Source organism: Panthera pardus, unplaced genomic scaffold (genome assembly GCF_024362965.1).
Source record: "Panthera pardus isolate Hobbes unplaced genomic scaffold, ASM2436296v1 HiC_scaffold_333, whole genome shotgun sequence".
NCBI lineage: Eukaryota > Metazoa > Chordata > Mammalia > Carnivora > Felidae > Panthera > Panthera pardus.
In genome coordinates, this window is record NW_026526914.1 from 331,672 (window position 1) to 351,398 (window position 19,727).

The window sequence follows — 19,727 nt, forward strand, 5'->3', positions numbered from 1 at the left end:
CTCTGCTGTGTCTTTCCGGCAGTCCCGTTTGCTGTCTCCTGCTGGTAAGTACAGGACTTCCAGCAGCCCTGTGGGGAACGGGTCCTTGTTTTCTTCCCTGCGGTGCCCTCTTCCTCACCCCGAATGACCTCACTGCAGCTTCCTTCTAGTTCAGCGATCGTTTCAGACTGCCCTTAAGGTCCAGGTGGGAGCGGTGCCTTTTGTGCTGAGGGCTGACCACTGTAGAGCATTCGTCTCTGTGCAAATTGCACAGGTGAATTTCACCAGGTGAAAGAGAGTGCACACTGCAGTTGCCCTGTCTTCAGAGTCAGCCCACCTGTCTCCGCCTCGGCTGCCCCTGCTCTCCTTCCTCCTACCCTCTCCTTGCCTCCCCCTCCCTTGTCTTCTTCCTGTCCCTCCCTCCCACTTTCCTTCCAGCTCTCTTTGTCTTCGTCTCCCTCCTCTCCATCACTAATGCCTCCCCCTGTCTCCGCCTGTCTTCCTTGTAATAGGTGCCCCTCTGTCTCTTCTTGTCTTGCTCCTCCTCCCTGTCTCTCCCGCCAATCTCCCCGGACTCTCCCTCTCCAGGCTGGTCTTCCCCTCCACTCGTCCTTCCTTCATCTGCTCTGCTAGCACGTGTCTCTCTCTCTCCCTCTATAGCTCTGTCTCTCTGTGTGTCTCTTTTTCACTGTCTCTCTCAGTGGACCTTCTGTGTCTGGGTGCATGCTTCTTCAGAATTCTTGTTGGTGCCTGGGAAATGGGAAGGGAACTCGTCTGCTTTCGTGTGTACTAGTGAAAGCAGGCACGGGGCTTTCTCAGAGACAGACACAGACAAGTCTGCAATTCTCGGTGAAGGGCCCCTACGTGCCCTGCGCGGTTGGAGTCGTCCTCCTTTTAGTGGAAGGTTAGATTTCAGGACCGGAGCAAGCTGCTAAATCCTACTACCCCATCTCCCTGGCGCTCTGTACGGAGATCAGTAGGGCACCAGTGGCAGATGGTGCTCTGGGGGTTGTTCTTTGATCTGCATTGCAGTGCAGTGAGGTCTACTGAGCTGTGTTCTTGCAAGGACATGGCGGTGGGGTGGGTCTAGGGTGGGTGTCACTGGTTCTGGGTGGGCACCCACCTTACCGCCGCCCTCAGCCTGACGGCCAACGAGGAGATACCGTGGGGACGGCCATGTGGCCCCGGTAGGCGTGACACTAAGGACTTCTCCAGGCTTTGCCCCAGCTTCATGAAGAAGGGGCAAGGCACGGAGCAGGGAGTGGCTCACGGCGTGGACGATCCTGTGCTGAATGCTCTGGTGCCCGTAGTGAGGCCTCTGGGGAAAGGGTGTACAAGCACCACAGACTGCGCGATACCGGGGACCTCGCAAGTGAAGGCTGGAAGGTGACAGCGCTGAAGAGGACATGCGGCAAACGGGGGCCACGCTGGCACCTTGGCACTCGCTCCAGAGCCTGGACCGGCCATTGGCGCGCGCTTGCTGGCGGCCAGCACCCTGTCTTGCTGTCTTGCAACTGATTGCTCCCCGAACCTGGCCAGCTGGCCTGACCTGCCCTGGAACCACTTCGCCCCCAGGCCGCATGCGCACACTCTTCACTGCCTCTGTCTCGGCCCCTCCTCCACAGCAGCCACAGCCAATGCGGAGTCCTCAAATCCCAGAGCCTGTGCGCCTGCGCTCAACTTTGGCGGGCTGCGGCGGGAGGCTTCAGGGAGCTAATGGTCTTGCGGCCAAGGCTCCCCCCACCTGCTGCCGTTTCCTGTCCTTGTCCTGAGGCTGCCCTAGCTACACTGGGGCCGGGGCCGAGCGTCATGGCCAGCGTGTCGCGGTCCGGACAAAGCGGAGATTCCCGCCGACCCTGGGCCCTGATCGTCCCGGATGCGAAAGGTGGAGAGTCCCGGCCCCGCGGGAATGCAGGGGCGCTGGAGGGCGTGGGCTGGCCGCAGTCCCCAGGTTCAGGGGCGGCAAGCGCCCATCCTGTGCAGGAAACCCAGGCCGGGTGTGAGATACAGGTGGCAAGCCCAGCGGAGGAATTGGTGCTGATATTGGATGACGGAATGGTGGCGGCTGAGGTGGTGATCGGGGAGGAGGAAGAGGACGGCGAGGCGACCAAGGATGAGGTGGCTGGAGAGGAGAATTCTGAGGAAGCCAAGCCAGAAGCAGAGGACATGCACGAGGAGGAGGAGGAGGTGGAAGTTGAGAGACAGCAGCAGGAGGAGTTTCAGGAGCAAGAGGAGAAGCGCGAGGCAGATGCAGAGGCGGAGGAGGGGCCCCAGCTCTCACAGCCGCTGCAGCAGCAAGAGCCAGCGCTGCGTCCTGCCTCAGCCCAGGACCCGCTGGCAGCACTGGAGCGTCTTCAGCTGGAGATCAGCGCTGGGAATGCCCAGGATTCCAGGGCCTTATGGCGGCTGAAGCGCAGGATTCTTCGGAGGCAGATTTCTTACCTGGATCACAGAAGGGCCATCATCAAGCACATCCCTGGCTTCTGGGCCCAGGCGGTATCCTTCCTTGTGCTGGTGGGTGATGGCGGGGGCTGTTGTGCAGGAGGGCTGGGCACTGAGAGCAGGGTGCCTCAGGGCGATGGCCCCCAGAGAGGAGAGCTGGGGAATGGTCCCTGGCCCTGGGTTGGTGTGGTCTGGGATCCAGTGTAAGGCCTTGGACAGGGGCGGTTGTTGGGGATGGGGGGACTTGGTGACTGGGTCTGTTTCCTCAGGTCTCCGCCAACGTTGGCCTGCAGGCTGGTCTCAAATATTACTTGCAGACACGAGCCATGTGTCCCCATGCTACCAGAGCTAGGGTAGCACAAAGCAGCCTTCACTCAGAGCAGATAAGGCAAGGAAACATTTCGCTGCAAAATGGGAGAGTTACGCAGGCCGCACACCCACCTTCACATTCACAGGCTGTGCACGTTTCCTAGCAGTTCCTTCAAAAGAGAGCATTTCAGACACACACTCATGACCTTTAGTGGAACCACGCCACGCCCCTTTGCCAGACAGTAGGACGACTGAGACCCACTCCGAATGGGGTACAAGCTGCCTCCCCAGACCCTGACACATGACACACACACACACACACACACACACACACACACACACACAGAGGATTCTCTCCTGGTATCTCCACCCCTGCTTCCCTCTCTGTCCTCAGGCTCCGGCTCGGTCCCACCCATGTCTTTCTCTCCGGACTGGCTGTGTCACTGTGTCTAATCCTTTTCCCTCCTCGGCCCTCCTCGTCCGTGCTTCTCGATCTCTTTCTCCCTCCCACACCCTCTGCTTGCAGCGTAAGTGTGCAGTCGGGTTCCTGTAAGCCATGTTATTCCATCTGGACTCAGGAGGCTGGTGACAACATAGGTCTTCACGGGAATATGCCAAGAAACCCAGCCGTGAGGAGGGGTCAGAGCACATGCCGACATCACAAGCTATGATGGGCTGCTGGCAGCCCACACAGGTCAGATATAGGAAGGAACTGTGAGGCGTGCAGGCAGTGGAGTCTCTCCCTGCTGTGTGCAGACAGCGTGGGAGGTACAGGAAGCCAACGGACTGCCCAGTGTCGATGGGGTCTGATGCATCTGCAGAGGCTGAGGAGTGTGGGGACTAGTGTTTCCTGGTCTTTCTGCACATGCCGTGATCTAGTCCCTTGCTCTTAGCCTGGGAGGGTTGGAGGGGGGCTGTGTCTGTTTCCACAGCATCTGAAGGCACAGCTCCTTGACACAGCACAGATTCTGAATCACCCCCAGTTGTCGGCCATGATCGGTGCCCAGGACAAAGACGTGCTCAGCTACGTGGTCGACTTGGAGGTGAGACCGGGGAGGCTGTGGCTGGGGGCCATCCCGTCGGGTGTGGGATTTGGGCAGGAGAGGGTGGGGCAAAGGTGCTCACCCTCACAGCCAGGCAAGTAGCTCAGGACCCCGAGGGAGGACACTTGCCCCCTCCTGTCCCATTGCTCACGGCAGGTGGAAGAAGTGGGCCATCCCAAGTACCGCTGCAGAGTGATGTTTTTCTTTGGGGCCAACCCGTACTTCCGGAACCCAGTGATCATTAAGGAGTATCAGCTGAGCTTTGCTGGTAGGGTGTGGGTCCCATGATGGTGCGGGGCAGGGGGATGAGGAGCATGAATCAGGGGCAGGAGGGAGGGGGAGGGGGAGGGGCAGGTGGGTGGGGAGGAGGCCATCAGCTTGCTCCTCAAATCCTCTCTTCCTGCAGGCTACAGGATATCGCGTTCCACTCCAGTCCAGTGGTTCTGGGATTATGAACGTGGAGCTCCCAGTCGCAGGCATGACCCCACCAGCCTTAACTTGTTCAACTGGCTGTGTGAGCACAGCCGCCCAGGGGCGAACAGGATTGCCGAGGTGGGGCCCCTGAGGCCTTCGTCAGCAGTGGGGATGTGGGTGGCCCCCGGCCAGAGAGGAGAGTGGGCTATGCCCAATGTGGCGCCGGCCTGTGTCCTCTTCCAGATCATCATCGAGGACCTGTGGCCCAATCCCCTGCAGTACTACCTGAGGGAGGAAGGGACCAGCAGACAGTGATCTGACGTGCTCACGTGTCGGTGAGAACCCCAGTATGCGGTGTGTTGACCTGCGTGTTGTATGGGCAAGGGAACGTGGGCCACACATTGGCTTGGAAATGGAAGGTCCGCCGACACAGGGACACAGGTAGCATGGGGAGAGGGTGGGAGGATGACAGGGGACCTGCAGAGACTCAGCTGCAAACACACAGAGGGTCGAAGCCTGCAAACCAAATGCAGTTGTGCTGTGGGCTGGGGCTTTGGAGAGCAACTGGGGAGGAGCAGTGCTTCACCACAAATGCTCCCCGTGGATGTCCGCCCTGTCCCGGGCTTCCCCCTGCTCCTTCAGTCTGGATTTGCCTGCCAGTCTTTGGGTCAGGAGCTGCCGTGTCCCCAGGCGCCACTGTGGTGAGAATCTCGCACTTCCTTCCATGTGCCCCACCACGCCATGTCCTCCCGCAACCCGACAGCCATTCTTAGAACTGGTCCAAGGCCATTGGGGGCTGGAAATGAATCCCTGGGTGAGAAAGCAAGGGGGATCGCAAAAGGGCGAGGCACAAGAGTGACACCATCTGGGATGTATCTGCAAATATCCCGTATCATTCTTGGTGTCTGTTGCGTGGGGGTGCGTGTGTGCGCGTGTACGCAAATGTGTCTGCGTGTGCCCACATGCGTCAGGGGCTCTGCATCTGTGTGGGCGTGAATGGCGCAGAGCTTCTATCTTTGCCCATGCAGAAACAATGGAGGACGCCACCAGTGCTGGAAGAGATGGGTGGATGAGTCTCCTGTCTTCTACGTGCCCCGGAGAGAATTGAGGAAGAGATAACGTGTGGCAGCCTTGAAGAGTTTCCACGATGTTTATGTGGACACATACAGGAAGCTAAAAACCCTTCTGTTTTTGTGTATGTGTTTGTGTGTGTTTATGGGGGACGCAAGGAGGCTCGACGAGAACGGGACCTGAGTGTGACTGTCCTAGCCGCTGCCCGGGTGATTCTGTGTGTGCAGGAGAGGTGCAGTACTGGGGTGGGGCCGGTGTTGCCATGTGCACAGAGGCCTGCCTTCTTGGGCAGGAAGAGCCTGGAAGGAGGAGGAGGAAGAGACAGACCTGTTATTTGGAGATTTATTGTATAGGCCAGAGCCGAAAGGCAGGGAAGGGGATTGCACAGTGGGACCAAATTGGTCCATTGGGTCGTGGTACAGTGTGGCCAGGACTCGGGGGGGTTTCATCCAGGACCCTTGCTCCCAGAGGGGTGTTGTGTCCTTGGTGAGATAGAATCCAGTCAGCAAAGCCTCCAGTCAGGATCAGAGCTAAGACCACATGTCCCCGGACAACTCAGGAGCAGGCAGCCTTCTCATAGTCGATGGCAGTATACCTTGCTGCTGCCTCCCACACCCGGGGCTCCTTTGACCCCGAGCCCTGTCCTCAGACAGTGGCTCAGGATGGGAGATGTGTGAGGGGGAGGGGCAGGTGTGGGTTGTGGGCAGCAGCGAGGCTTATGAGTGGGAATTCATGGAGAGAGTACGCACGAGGGCAGAGATCCAGCGTGAGTTCGTGCGAGTGTGTGTGGGCGTCTGTGGCAAACTGGGCCTGAGATCCGTGGTGGTGCCGGCAGTGTGAGCGTGCATATGTTCGTGCGATTGCGTAGCCGTGTGTCTCTGTGTGTGCAGGAGTGGGTGGTTAGGCCACTGGAGAGACAAGGAGAGACACAGCGGTCTGTGTGAATGAGGTGCTTATGTGGGACGGTCAGGTGCCAGAATACAAGAGTGCAGTCCCTTCCCTCCTGAGTCCTGATGGTAATCGCTGGGATGGGTGCAATCGTTGCTGTGCCAGGGGGCTCAAGTCAGGATGCAAAAGGGAGATTGGTGCAAGGTCAAGAGGGGGGCCGAGGGGAGGACAGCCTGTGTCCAGTGGCCAGTGGACCACTTGTGAGTAAGTGTGCTTGTGTGTGTGTTAGTGTGTGTCTATGTGGGAGTGAGTGTGTGTGTGTGTGTGTGTGTGTGTGTGTGTGTGTGTGTGTGTGTGTGTGAGTGGCTCTGGTGGGCCGACAGTAGCAAATACGTAGGGGCTACATGGTGTGCCCAGGCTTTGTGCACAGGGTAGCTAGGGAACCCAACCTGTCAGGCTACGTGGTGTGCAGAGGGCGTAGGTATTTCCCTGGAGGGAGCCGTCTAGCAAAAATCTCTGCTCTTGGCAGACGAGCCATGTTTTGTCGCCAGTCAGCTCTTCCTTGGGGCTCTCCTCTCTGCTTCCTGTGCACCAGGCCCAGGGAAAGGGAGGAGCTGGGACCCTAGACCTCAGGTGACTTGAGTCCCCCAGGGGTGCCATAGCAGGGTGGTGTGCGTGATCCATGTGTGGATGGGCAGGTGAGCAGCCTGCCAGCTGCTCTCTGAGGGGACAGTTCCTTGCCAGCAACACCTCTCCCCGCAGCACAAGATCACCACTGTCGCTGCAGCTGGGCTGGGGACATGTCAAGGTGTGTCCCAGAACTGTGTTCCCCTTGCATGTAAGTGGTGCCAGAATGCGCCTCTCAGTCCCTGTGCGGGTGACCCTGATTAGCCTCAGGCTTTGTCGACTCCTGGCCTCATGTAAATGGGGAACTGGGTTCCTTTCTCAGTGTCTCAGCGGTTGCATGTCGACAGAGGATGCTGTGGACATTGTGGTCAGGATTCTGACCGGGCTCCCCCCGCCCTGCCCCAAACCACAGTGGGCAGCACATGGCCCACTGTGTGTGCGCTTTGGGGAGGCTAAAGCCGTACAGCCCCTCCAGTATTCTTCTCAGGTGGTGGACGGTCAAAGGGGCCTAGGGAGGAACACTGGTCCCAGTCTGCTGCCGGCTGTGCCCACAGGTGTGTGTGCCCAGCTCCTTGACGCTGAAGCTGCAAGGCTTCCGCACTGCCCCCAAAGCCCCATCCCTAGAATTTGCGTGTGGGCCAGATGGAAGTGAAGTCCCAGTGACCCTGCGGGATCACAGCGGGTGGTCTCGTCTGTGCCTGGCCACCCACCTACCTGCCTTCCCCGCAGCCCGTGGCCCCCATACAGGGCTTTCGGTAAACACACGGCCACCGTCCAGCATGAGAGGAAAGGCTTGACGGTGTCCCAGTACCGCTGGTCATGTGTTGGCTGCTGCCAGCTGACAGCATGGAGACCCCATGGCCCAGTGGAGGATGTCCGACCTGTCCTACAAGGAACTGGGGACGACTGTACGGATGCATCAGGTCCCATGCAGTAACCTAGGCCTGACCTTATCCGCCTAGGGGGTGATCGAAGCGCCTTGGGGTCCCAGGCCTGGCATACGTGTCGGTGAGCTTCCTCCTGGATGGCGCTGCCGACACAAGGCTGGCTGGTCAGGGGTCGCGTGGGAGGCCCGTTGGGTCCCGGCCTCTAGGTCCGATACTGCTGTAGGTGTTGTTGAAAAGACAGAGCACGATATGACCATCCCTTGGGTGTCGCTGCACCGGGGATCCCGTCGCTGCTCCCAGGTTCCCACTACCGAGTCTCCCCGGGAGGCCTGGGAGGTTGCCAGGCTCCTTTTGCAGGGACACAAAGGCCTGTGAGAGCCCATCCGCAGGGTCCGGTGCTCATTGCGGATGACTTGGGGGCAGTGCGAGATCTATTGCTCCCGTCCTTAGAGGAGATTGTGGTAGTCTTAAGGGACAAAGATGTGCCTGGAGAATAGAAGGATGTCCAGAGGAAGCATTGGAGGAGGAAGAGGACGAGGAGGAGTAGGAGGATGAGGAGGAGTTGGAGGAAGAGGATTGGGAGGAGTTAGAGCTGGAAGAGAAGGGTGAATGATTGGGTGCAGGAGAGGGAACAAGTGGAGGAGGAGGATGTCCAGGATGAGGAGGAGCACGAGCCAAAGGAGCAGGAGCAGCTGGGGGAGGATGTTGAGGAGGACGAGAGCAGAGGGAAGAGGGTGGGGAGAAAAGATAGAGCCAGGGTTCCAGAGCATGAGTAGAAGTGTAGGAGCAGAAGGAGGAAGAGCCCGAGGAGGAAGAGGTGGAGGGAGAGGAGGAGCAGGAGGAGTTGGAGGAAGAGGATTGGGTGGGGTTAGAAGAAGAGGAGGAGGAGAAGGAGCAGTGAATGACTGGGTGCAGGAGAAGGACAAATGGAAGAGGATGATGTCCAGCACCAGGAAGAGGAGGATTACGGGCCAGAGGAGCAGGAGCAGCTGGAGGACGGAGTCGACTAGGACGAGAGCAGAGGGAAGAAGAGGTGAAAGGTCAGAGGTAGGGCAGGAAGGGCAGTAGCAGGAGAGGACCTGGAGAAGGAGGAAGAGTCCTAGGAGGAAGAGTTGGAGGAGGAGGAGGAAGAGGTGAAGGACGAGGAGGATCAGATGGAGGAAGAGGACTGGGAGGAGTTACAGGAGGAGGAAGACGAGTGAATGATCGGGTGCAGGCGAGGGAAGAAGTGGAGGAGGAGGAAGTCCAGGACGAGCAAGAGGAGGAGCACGAGTCGAAGAGCAGTAGTAGCTGGGGAGGAAATTGAGGAGGACGTGAGCAGAGGGAAGAAGAGGAGGAGGAGGAAAGGTAGAGCCAGGGCTGGAAGAGCAGTAGCTGCAGAGGGGGAGCAGAAGGATGAAGAGGCCCGAGGCTAAGACTTCCAATACTGTGTTGAATAACAGTGGAGGCGGTGGACATTCCTGTCTCGTTCGTGACTTGAGCTGAGAGCTTTTGCTCCTTGAGATGATATTCACGTTGGGTCGTTCATACATGGCTTTATGATCTCGATGTGTGCTCCTTCTATCCCTACTTTCTTGAGGGGTTTTACCAGGAAAGGATGCTGTATTTTGTCCATCACTCTGTCTGCATCGATTGAGAGGATCCTGTGGTTCTCGTCCTTTCTTTTATTGATGTGAGGAATCACGTTAATTGTTTTGCAGATGTTGAACCAGCCCTGCGTCCCAGGTACAAATCCCACTGGGTCGTGGTGAATAACATTTTCATGTATTGTTGGATCCGAGTGTCTAATACCTTGTTGAGGAGTTTTGCATCCATGTGCATCAGGGAAATTGGCCTATAGTTCTCCTTTTCAGTGGGGTCTCTTTCCGGTTTTGGAATCAAGGTAACGCTGGCTTCATAGAAAGAGTTTGGAAGTTTTCCTTCCATTTCTATTGTGAGAACAGCTTCAAGAGAATAAGTGTTAACTCTTCCTTAAATGTTTGCTGGCACTCCCCTGGAAAGCCATCTGGCCCTGCAGTCTTCTTCCTCCGGCAGGTTTTTGATTACTAATTTGATTTCTTTACTGGCGATGGGTCTGTTCAAATTTTCCTTTTCTTCCTCTTTCAGCTTTGGTAGTGTATACATTTCTAGGAATTTGTCCATTTCTTCCAGATTGCCCATTGTATTGGCAAATAATTGCTCCTAATATTCTCTTCTTATTGTTTGCCTTTCTGCTGTGTTGGTTGTGATGTCTCCTCTTTCATTCTTGCGTTTCTTTATTTGGGCCCTTTCCTTTTTCCTTTTCATCAAACTGATGACTGGCTTATCAATTTTGGTAATTCCTTCAAAGAAGCAGCTTCTGGGCTCATTGATCTGTTCTCCTATTTTGGTTTGTTTCTTTGTTTGTTTGTTTGTTTGAGGTTGTTTTTGTTTTTGTTTTGTTTGATTTTTGGTTTCAATAGCATTAATTTCCGTTAATCATTGTTATTTTCTGTCTCCTGAATGTTTTGGGTTTCGTATGGTGTTCTTTTTACAGCCTCTTAAGGCGTAAGGTGAGGTTGTGTCTCTGAGATCTTTCTTTCTTCTTTAGCAAGACCTGACTTGCTAGATAGGTCCTCTTATAACCGACCCTGGTGCGTCCCAGAGGTTTTGGGTTGTGGTGTTATCACTGACTTCCATATACATTTTCATTGACTTCCGTATACTTTTTATATTCTCTTTCAACCCTTGCTTAGCCCGTTCAATCTTTAGTAGGATGTTCTTCAGTCTCCCAGTATTTGTTACCTTTCCAAATTGTTTCTTGTAGTTGATTTCGAGTCTCTTAGTGTTGTGGTCTGAAAATATGCACGGTGTGACCTCGATCTCTTTGAACTTCCTTAGGGATGACTGTTTTCCCCAGCATATGATCTATAGAGGAGAATATTCCGTGAGCACCGGAGAAGAATGTATATTCTGCTGCTTTATTATGAAATGTTCTGAACATATCTGTGAAGCCCATCTTGTCCAGTGTGTCATTCAAAGCCCCCGTTTGCTTGTTGATTTTTCGTTTACATGATCTGTCTATTGCAGTGAGTGAGTGCATAGAAGTCTCCTCCTATGATGGCATTACTAAGAATGAGGTTCCTTATGTTTGCGTTTAATTGGTTTGTATATTTGGTTGCTCTCAAATACGCCACATAAATGTATCCATTTGCTAGGTCTTCTTGGTGGATAGACCCCTGAATTATGACATCATGCCCTTGTGTACCACTTGACACAGTCTTAAATTAAAGTCTAGATTGTCTGATAGAAGTATGGCTACTTTGGCTTTGTTTTGTTGACGGGTAGCATGACAGATGATTCTCCATCCCCTTCTTTTCACTCTGAAGTTGTTTTCACATCTAAAGTGGGTCTCTGGTAAACAGCATATCGATGGAACTTGTTTTCTCATCCATTCTGTTCCCCTATGTTTTTTGATTGGAGCATTCAGTCCACTGACGTTTAAAGTAGTACTGAAAGACACGATTTTATGGCCATTATCTTGTTTGAAGAGTTGGAGGAAAACATATCTATATATCTTTATATCTGTATCTACGTCTCCATCTCCATCTATATGTATATGTGTATGTGTATGTATATGTGTATGTGTATGTGTATGTATGTATATGTATATGTATTGTATTAACTGTATCTATATATCTATATCTATATCGATATGTATATGTCTATATACATCTATATATATAATTCTATATCTATTTGTATATATAAATATAATTATAAAGATAGATAGATAGTTAGATAGATAGATAGATAGATAGATAGATAGATAGATAGATAGATAGATATCAATTTCCCTCTGAGTGTCCCCCCTTAAAATTGCATGCAGGTGTGATTTAGCGGTCACAAACTCCTTTAAATTTTGTGTATCTGGGAACCTTTTTCCTCTGTTTCTATTTTGAATGATGGCCTTGCTGCATAAAGAATTCTTCACTGTGGATGTTTCTAATTCAGCACTTTGAACGTATCCTACCACTCCTTTCAGGCCTGCCAAGTTTCTCTGGATAGGTCTGCTGCAAACCTGATCTGTCTTCTCTTGTAGTTTAGGGACTTGTTTCCCTTGCTGCCTTGATGATTCTCTTTGCCTGAGTACTTTGTGAGTTTGAATATGATATGCCTTGCTGAGGGTCAGTTTTTGTTGAATCTGATGGGGTCCTCGGTGCTTCCTGGATTTTGATGGTGTGTCTTTCCCCAGGTTAGCAAAATTTCCCACTATGATTTGCTCACATAACCTTTCTACCCCTTTTTCTCTCTCTTCCTCTTCGGGACCCCTATGATTCTGATGTTGTTTTTCGTTCTGCATGAGTCACTGATTTCTCCAATTCTTCAATTGTGCTCTTTTCCTTAATCTCCCTCGATTTTGCTGCTTCCATAGTCTCCATAAGTTGGTCCTCTGAATCGCTGATTCTCTGTTCTGTCTCATCCATCCTTGACACCGCTGCATCCATCCGTCATTGCAGCTCAGTTATATCATTTTTAATTTCATTCTGGCCAGTTTTTACTGCATTTTTTCTCTGCACAAAGGGACTCTAATCTACATTGGACTGCAGCTAGTATTCTCATAATCGTGCTTCTAAATGCTGCTTCAGACATCTTGCTTGTGTCTGTGTTGGTTGAATCCCTGGCTCTCGTTTCTTCAGGCTCTTTCTTTCTGGGTGAATTCCTTCCCTTTGTCATTTTGAATGGAGAAAAGGAACTCATGAGGTAGAAAATTCAATGAAATATTCAAATCATAAAATGTTAAAAGTAAAAACTTAAAAACACACATGTGAATAATGGAATGAATGATGCTAGATTCTAGGCATGTTTCACCTGGGTGTTGAAAGTGGTTTTGACACAGGAGAGAAAAAAACGTGGGAGTGGAGAAAAATTTAGAAAATACTAATAAAAAATATTAAAAAGGGAAATGTTGTGAGAATTTGAAAAACCAATACACTGAAGTAGACTAAAAGGAGAAGATGGGAGTAAAATAGAATCTGTGAATATAGACACAAAAGGAAAGAATCATGTAGAAGAGTATTAAAGAAAGTTAGTAAAATTTCCACCTGCCCAGTCTCCTTCGCCTCTCCGCGCACAAAAGCACCTCCCTTCCCATGCCTCCTCGCTCTGCAAGTTCACTTCTGCATGCCACGTACCTGCTGAATTCGGTGGTTCAGGATATGCAGATTGCTGTGCTAATCCTCCAGTCAGTTTCCTGGGTGGGTAGGATGGTTTAGTGTTGGTCTGGCTGTATCTCATGCACGCGAGACACTTAAGAAGCTTCCATGCTGTCTGCCATCCGGGCTCCTCCCCAAAGAGGTGAGATCTGTAGCACCAGTTCTCCGATATGAGACATCCCACAGGAAAGTTGTGGTCGGTGACAAAGCGGAAAAGGGCATGTACCAAACAGGGAGGTCACCCTGGAGGGGGAGGCAGAGAACCTGCTCCAGACCTGGGAGGGGAGGCAGGGGCTCAAATGCTGGAGCCACGCCCACTGCCCTCCAGCTGATTGTTCCTGAACAGCAGCCAACTGTCTGGGTCTGGCCTGGAGCGCCTTCACCCCAAGGACCCATGGTCAAAAAGTTCACTGCCTCTGCCTCTGCCTCTCCCCCACCTCCACCGCAGCCACAGCCACAGCCACAGCCACAGCCACAGCCACAGCCACTTCAGTGTCCGAAGGGCCACGGGGCCGTGGGCGTGCTTCCCAAATGCTGGTGGGCTCCAGAAGGAGGCAGCAGGCATTTAAAAACCTTGGGCCTTGACACTCCACCTGCTGGGCCTAGTCTGGAGCCTCATGCCTCAAGTTCCCACTCCTTCTGCTCTATGGCCCTAGCCTGAGGATGGGCTAGGGCCCCAAAGCAAGGGAGTCCTGTTCCGGAAAACGCTGAGATTCCTGACAATACCGGGCCTCCATTCTGCTGGAAGAGGGCGTTCGAGAGTCCAGGAATCGTGGCAACACCCCTGTCTCAGTCCCAGACAATTTCACTCATTCATACGCACTCACACGCACACGCACGGGCACGGGCACACACACACACACTCCCCCTCTGTGGCTGTCTCTAGTGGCGACTTACTCTCCTTCTTCGGCCTCCTTCCATGTCCCTCTGGCCTCTGTCTGTCTCTGAGTCCCTGTGATCATTTTCTTGAGGGAACGCTTCCTCCCTCCCGCACCTCCATCTCTCTTTCTCTGTCTCTGTGCTGTCCTTGCACAGTATCAGTGCATCTGGGTTTCCGTGAGCTGTGCGTGTCCATATGGACGGAGTAGGCTGCTGATGGCACAGGGCTGCAGGGGAACACACAAAGGAACGCACAAGTACCAGGGGTCAGAGCACATCCAGACCTCCTAAGCCGTGACTGCCTCCAGGCAGCCCACACAAGCTGGGTATACATGTGAACTGAGAAAGGTCAGTCCCTTGGCCCTTGCCCTGTAGGTTGCAGCCAGCTGGGAGGTACTGAAACCCAAGGGACTGCCCAGTGTTGAGAGGGTCTGAAGAAAGGGCAGGAGCCGAGGAGGCAGGGAACCTAGTCGTAGCTGGTGTTTCTCCACATGCCATGTTCCGGTGCCATTGGTACTGGAAGGTTGGTATCAGTTGTGGCTCTCTTTCCTTGGCATCTCAATGCAAGCTTCCGTGACCCAATGGAGGTCCTGAATCTGCCCTAGTTTTCAGCCAGGTTGGGCCCCAGGACAAATGCACGTGCTGTGTGAGGGGGGAAAGCAAGTGTGAGTCGTGAGGAGGAGCTAGCCTCGTGAGTGGGATGTGGCAGAGGGCATGAGTGAGTGCACAGGTCCACTAGAGTGTGTCTGTGAATGTATTGTGGCTGGCGCCTGTGAGTACTTTTGCCTGAGACCTAGCGTTTGTGCTGGCAGCGTGCACGTGTCTGTGTCCACGTGCCGCGTGGCCGTGCATCTTTGTGCCTGAGTGAGTGTGTGTAGGCCGTTGGCAAGCGAAGGAAAGAGACTGGGGGCTTTCCTGACTTGGTGAGTAAGGGGGGGCTCCCGTGCCAAAGTGCAGCGAGTGCAATCCCTTCGCGCCTGGGATCGACACGGAGCTAGCTGATCACCTTTCATGACGGGAGGAAAGCCCGGACTTTGCCTGGGTCCGCTCGTCCTGTGTTGCCTTGGCCAGGGGCAAGTTGGGGTTGGGCCACCCATGGCGCAGTGGAGGAGGACCAAAGTTCCCTGCAAGGAAGTGGGCGTTAGTGGAGGGAGGCAGCAGAGAGCATGAGTAAGTCTGGCCCTGCTCCTGGAGCGGCCTAGGGGATCATCGCAAGGCCTTGTGGTCCCAGCCAGGGTATGTGTCTCGGTGAACATCCTCCTGGATGACCCTGCAGAGACAGGCCTGGCTGGTCTAGAGTCCCTTGCGAAGTTGGGGCCCGGCCCCGGGACCCCAATACTGTGGTAGGTGTTGTTCAAACTGAAAGGCATTGCCTGCTTGTCCCAGACAGTCCCTGCACCTGGGACCCAGATTTGTTCCCACGTTCCTGCCACGGGGTCTCCCGGCGATGCGTGGGAGTTTGACAGGCCCCATTTCTCTGGAGGGAGTGAGTTGCATAGGTCAGGTGCACCAGGGTCTGGGCCTGCTTTCCTGTCTTGCCCACCCGCTACGTCCTCTGCTGAGGGCAGCTTGAGGGCTCACCACTGGACCTGTTCCTCTCCCTTTCTGGGTAAGAGTTTGCCTCTCTGTCGGTCACACTGGCCACCCCCTCTCAGCCCCCTACCACCTGTTCAGCCTCCCCCCATCCACCTGCGTTTCTATGCATTGCTGTCACCTGAAGCGGTGGTGTGCTGCCTCATATATCACAGCCACCCTGGAGCATTTCTGTACCCCGTTCGTATCCTGACATAGCCCAGCGAGTCTGGAGGAACCTCTTCTGTGTCACGGAAGCAACATGTTGGCCAGAGGGCCCGGCACACGAATTTGGAAATCCTAGAATCCCCCGCCTGCCTGGCAGCCTCCTGGTCCCATAAAGAGGTAGGGGAACACTGCATTCCACCAAAGGGAAAAGGCAATGCATGAGTGTGGTGCCTGGCCAGGCAATGCATCTCGAGCCTCCAATCCTGCAGTGGCTCTGTGTGGTGTGTGTGTGTGTAGCTTATGCTGTCTGACATAGACCGGCAGGGAGTCCACATCACCACTGCCCTGACAGGGAGGGAGACCACATCATCGCCCTCACTGCACACCGTCTGCAGCTTATTGCTTCCCCAAAGTGGTCATGTGGCTTCATGTAGACCCTGGGGCGTGTCCCTCACTTGGGTCCCAACACTGCATCCCCCAACCCCCCGATACCTCTCGGAGACCCTTGAAATCACGCTGCCTGTGGCACAGGGGGACAGTGTTTTGAGCCAGCGCCCACGCTCATGGCAGCCTGCCGCCTAAGTGAGTGGTAAAGGAAATGGGACCAGGATGAACAGACATACGGCCAACGAAGGCCTGGGGAGGGTCCCTGTGAGAAGATGGCCAAGCATTGTGGGAGGAAGGGGACCGCTGTCTGTGGGACAGACACAAGCTCCAGGAATCCCAGGGCCCACGGTCACGGGTCTTTCCTGTGCACTGCCACACACGGGAGCAATGGGCAGCCCATCATGAGAGGGGGGTGTGTGCTTGCCAGTGTGTCACTTTCCAGGCAACGGGGACAAACGGCAAGAGCGGCGCGCATGATACGCAGCCTCCCCTAGTGTGGCGTCCTCTCCACGTCACACACCTCTGGTCACCGACCTTCCCTAGCCGGTGCACTGCTAGACTGCTGTCATGACATACATGTCTTCTGGGAGCAAGGATGGACGTAGAGAGTATGCAAAGGAGGCTGAGCAGATGGAAAACCGGGGTGCACAGACAGCAGGCGCACAGCTGACATGCGTCTCCCGGACAGCCAAGGTGATCCGCTGAGTGGATTTGTCGGACTAGGGGCACAATGAACAAAGGTGGCGGTGTAAATGGGCAAAGCGGGGAGGTCCCCCTTTACCCGTGTGTGTAGATAGCCGCGTGCCCAGCGCAGCGTGGAATGCAAAGGTCGCTTTCGCATGGCCAGAAGCCAAACAGGGCACCCAGAGCGCACAGAGGGCCGGCTGCAAGCCCCCCGGAGGAGTTGCACTGCACGGGGCCCAGAGCCTTCCTGCCTATGCAACAGACGCGCCCCAGTTTCCGGGTGACCTAGGGGCGGGACCGCCGAAGCCACGCACGCCACCGTCCCTATGATTGGTCCTGAAGGCAGTGAAGCGGCCTGGGCGTGGCTTGGAGCTCCCTCAGCCTCAAAGCCGCAGGCGCACACCTCTCACCACAAAGGCCTCCGAGGCAGCATCGGCATAGCGATAGCCACCGCCGAGGCATCCTGGGTACAGCACCATGCGCATGCGCATGCGCATGCGCCCCCTCGACCTTTGGGCTCTGGGAGGAAGGGGGAGCGAGTTGCCAGCCATTGCCCTCAGGGCTCCACTCACTGGGTCTGGGGAGGGGGGCCGTGCTTTCACCTCCCGCTTCGTCGTCGGTAGGAGCCACAGTTGGTGTCTCGGGCCGGGGCCGCATGTTGCGCGACTCGTGTTTCCGAAACACTGGGGATGCCCGGAGCCCCCATGCCGCCTTCGACCGGGAACGGGGCGGTCGAGAGACGAGGGCCCGTGGGGACACTGGGTCTCCGGCAGGGCCGGAGGTGCCGCAGGCCGAAGGCTCGCAGGCCACAAGCGAACAGCCTGTGCAGGAAGGCCAGGCCCGACCCGAGAGGCAGGTGGGCGGCCCCAGCGAGATATCGGTGCCGCTGGTGCATGACATAGTGGCGGTGGAGGCGCTGTGGGGCCTGGCGGAGGAGGAGGTTGAGGTGGCGGCCGCGGAAGAGGACGCGCCTGGGGCAGAGGGGCATGAGCAGAGGAAGAAGGGGGAGGAGGACGAGGAGCAGGAGCCGGGGAAGGAGAAGGTCCAAGTTCACGAGGAGGAGGACCTGAAGGGCGAGGGGGAGCAGCAGGACCAGAAGAGCAGAAGGAGGAGGAGGAGGAGGAGGAAGAGGGGGAGAGGCAGCAGGAGTAAAAGATTAGAAGGAGGAGGAGCAGCAGAAGCCCAAGCAGAAGGAGGAAGAGCGGAAGGAGGAGGAGTTGGCGGAAATGAAAGGGGAGGAGCAGGAGCAGCAGGGTATAGAAGCGGGCGCGGCGGCGGCCACGGCGCCGGCCGCGGCGGTGGCGGTGGAGGCATTGGCGGCGGCAGTGGCAGGGGAAGGGGACCAGGAGGAGGAGCAGGAGGAGGAAGGGAAGGCGTGCGAGCCATTAAAGGGAGAGCAGAATTGCAAACCGAGGAGGAAGAGGAGCAGGAGAAGGAAGCGCTGGAGGAGCAGCAGCAGGGCGAGGAGGAGGTGGAGGGCAAGGAGGACAAGGAGGAGCGGGAGGAGGAGGAACAGAAGCCGAGTGAGCAGGAAGGCCGATGGGTGGAAGAAGCCCAGGAGCTGCAGGTGAAGCAGGCTAAGAAGGAGCAGGTAGAGTCAGGCCTCCGTCCTTGCCCTTCCCCACTGGAGGCTCTGGAGGCTCTGGAGGCCCTTCAGATAGAGCTACAGCCGGTGAATAAACAAGCCAGCCGGGAGCACGCTCGACTCAAACTCAGGATGTGGCAGAGGCGGCAGCGACATCTGCAGCAGAGAGGTGCCCTTATCCAGGGCATCCGTGGTTTCTGGGCCAAGGCTGTATCCTTCCTGCTGCTGGTGGAGGGTCCACAGGGGGCTGGGCTTGCGCAAGAGGAAGGAAAGGGAGGTGCCATTTAGAGGAACCCAGGACAGGGACTGGAGCTAAGCCACGCTCCAGTGGCCGGGAACGTGCAAACGTGATCCCATCCGGTGGTCCTGGCTCTGCAATGAGTGTGGGAGGAGGGCAGTGCCGGGGTGGGGGAGGCATGTGTGCTTTACGTCGCACCTGGCACGGAAACAGCGCTGGGAGAGTGGGGAGTGGCGGTGGAGGTCCAGGCCAGGTCGGGGAAATGACCGAGGGCTTCTTCCCACACAAAGCCGCGTGGGGGCACGTTTCTGGGTCCCGCTAAGCATCTTGCTGCGGGGAAGGCGATGTGAATGCCCACTGGTCGGCGCGAGACCGGATGTGTGCTGTCTGGCTGTGTGGAAGTAAGCGTCCTCAGTGTCCTCACGAGCACACAAAGCTAGGCGTGGTTGCGGGCGTCTGGGCATGCACAGCCTCCTGTGCGTGTCTAGCAGAGCCCTGCGCGATCCTGAGACCCCGTGGGCCTGGACGCAGCCTGTGGGGAGGGCTTGAGACCCTGGGGGAGGACGCCAGTCCCGGGGGGAGGACGCCTGGATGCTGTCCACACTGGTTCTCTGGTTCGAGCTCTCTCACGCCCAGCACCTGAAGGCTCTTTGACCTGCGGCAGTTTGTGAACCACCCTCAGATGTCAGCCCTGATTAGTAAGCCCGATGAAAGCATGCTTCGCCACATGACCAATTTGAAGGTCGGCCTGGGAGTGGGAGGTGGTGTGGGTGGCTGGCTGTGTGGGGAGGGGAGGTGGTGGGGAGAAGTGATGTGTTCCTTCCTCAGGGGAGGGCGGGTCTCCTGGAACAAGATTTCACATTTCTGCCCCACTGTACCACGGCAGGTGGAGGAACACAAGTTTCCCAGGGAATGCCGGAAGATCCTGCTGTTTTTTGGCAAGAACTCCTACTTCCAGAATGAAGTCGTTACGAAGGAGTATGTCCTAGGCCTTGATGGTAAGTGTCCACTGACTGCATGGGCGGCAGTGGGTGCAGGGTTGAATGTGATTAGTTCTCTGGCGCCTTCTCACATACTCGTCTTCCTGCAGGGTATAGGGCGTCTCATTCCAGTCCCATCCAGTGGTACCCAAGGTACAGACAGGAGGCCTACAGACGCAGGCATGACAACAGCAGCCTCAACTTCTTCAACTGGTTCTCTGACCACAGCTTTGCCGGCTCTAGCAGGATTGCTGAGGTGGGGCCCTGTAACAAGGAAGGGAGGTGATTTTCATGGGTTTCCCCACTGCGTGGGATAGCTACCTGAGGCCTGGCCTGTCTCCCCTACCAGATAATCATAGAGGATCTTTGGCCCAACCCCCTGCCGTATTTCAAGATGAAG

The 19,727-nt window shown here is 55.6% G+C and overlaps 2 protein-coding genes across 2 annotated transcripts; both read left to right on the forward strand.

Moving 5' to 3' along the window:
* Positions 1 to 2,442: 2,442 nt before the first annotated feature.
* On the forward strand, positions 2,443 to 4,502 carry LOC128774541 (testis-specific Y-encoded protein 1-like; the record flags this gene model as incomplete). The annotated part of the gene is made up of 5 exons (XM_053893607.1): positions 2,443 to 2,475; positions 3,696 to 3,773; positions 3,930 to 4,041; positions 4,180 to 4,325; positions 4,431 to 4,502. Coding segments are annotated over 5 exons (441 nt in total), but the record flags the coding sequence as incomplete, so codon positions are not given.
* A 12,677-nt stretch (positions 4,503 to 17,179) lies between these two features.
* Positions 17,180 to 19,727, forward strand: LOC128774542 (testis-specific Y-encoded protein 3-like; the record flags this gene model as incomplete). Its single annotated transcript, XM_053893608.1, has 6 exons — positions 17,180 to 17,362; positions 18,161 to 18,319; positions 19,012 to 19,089; positions 19,234 to 19,345; positions 19,438 to 19,583; positions 19,677 to 19,727. Coding segments are annotated over exons 1-6 (729 nt in total), but the record flags the coding sequence as incomplete, so codon positions are not given.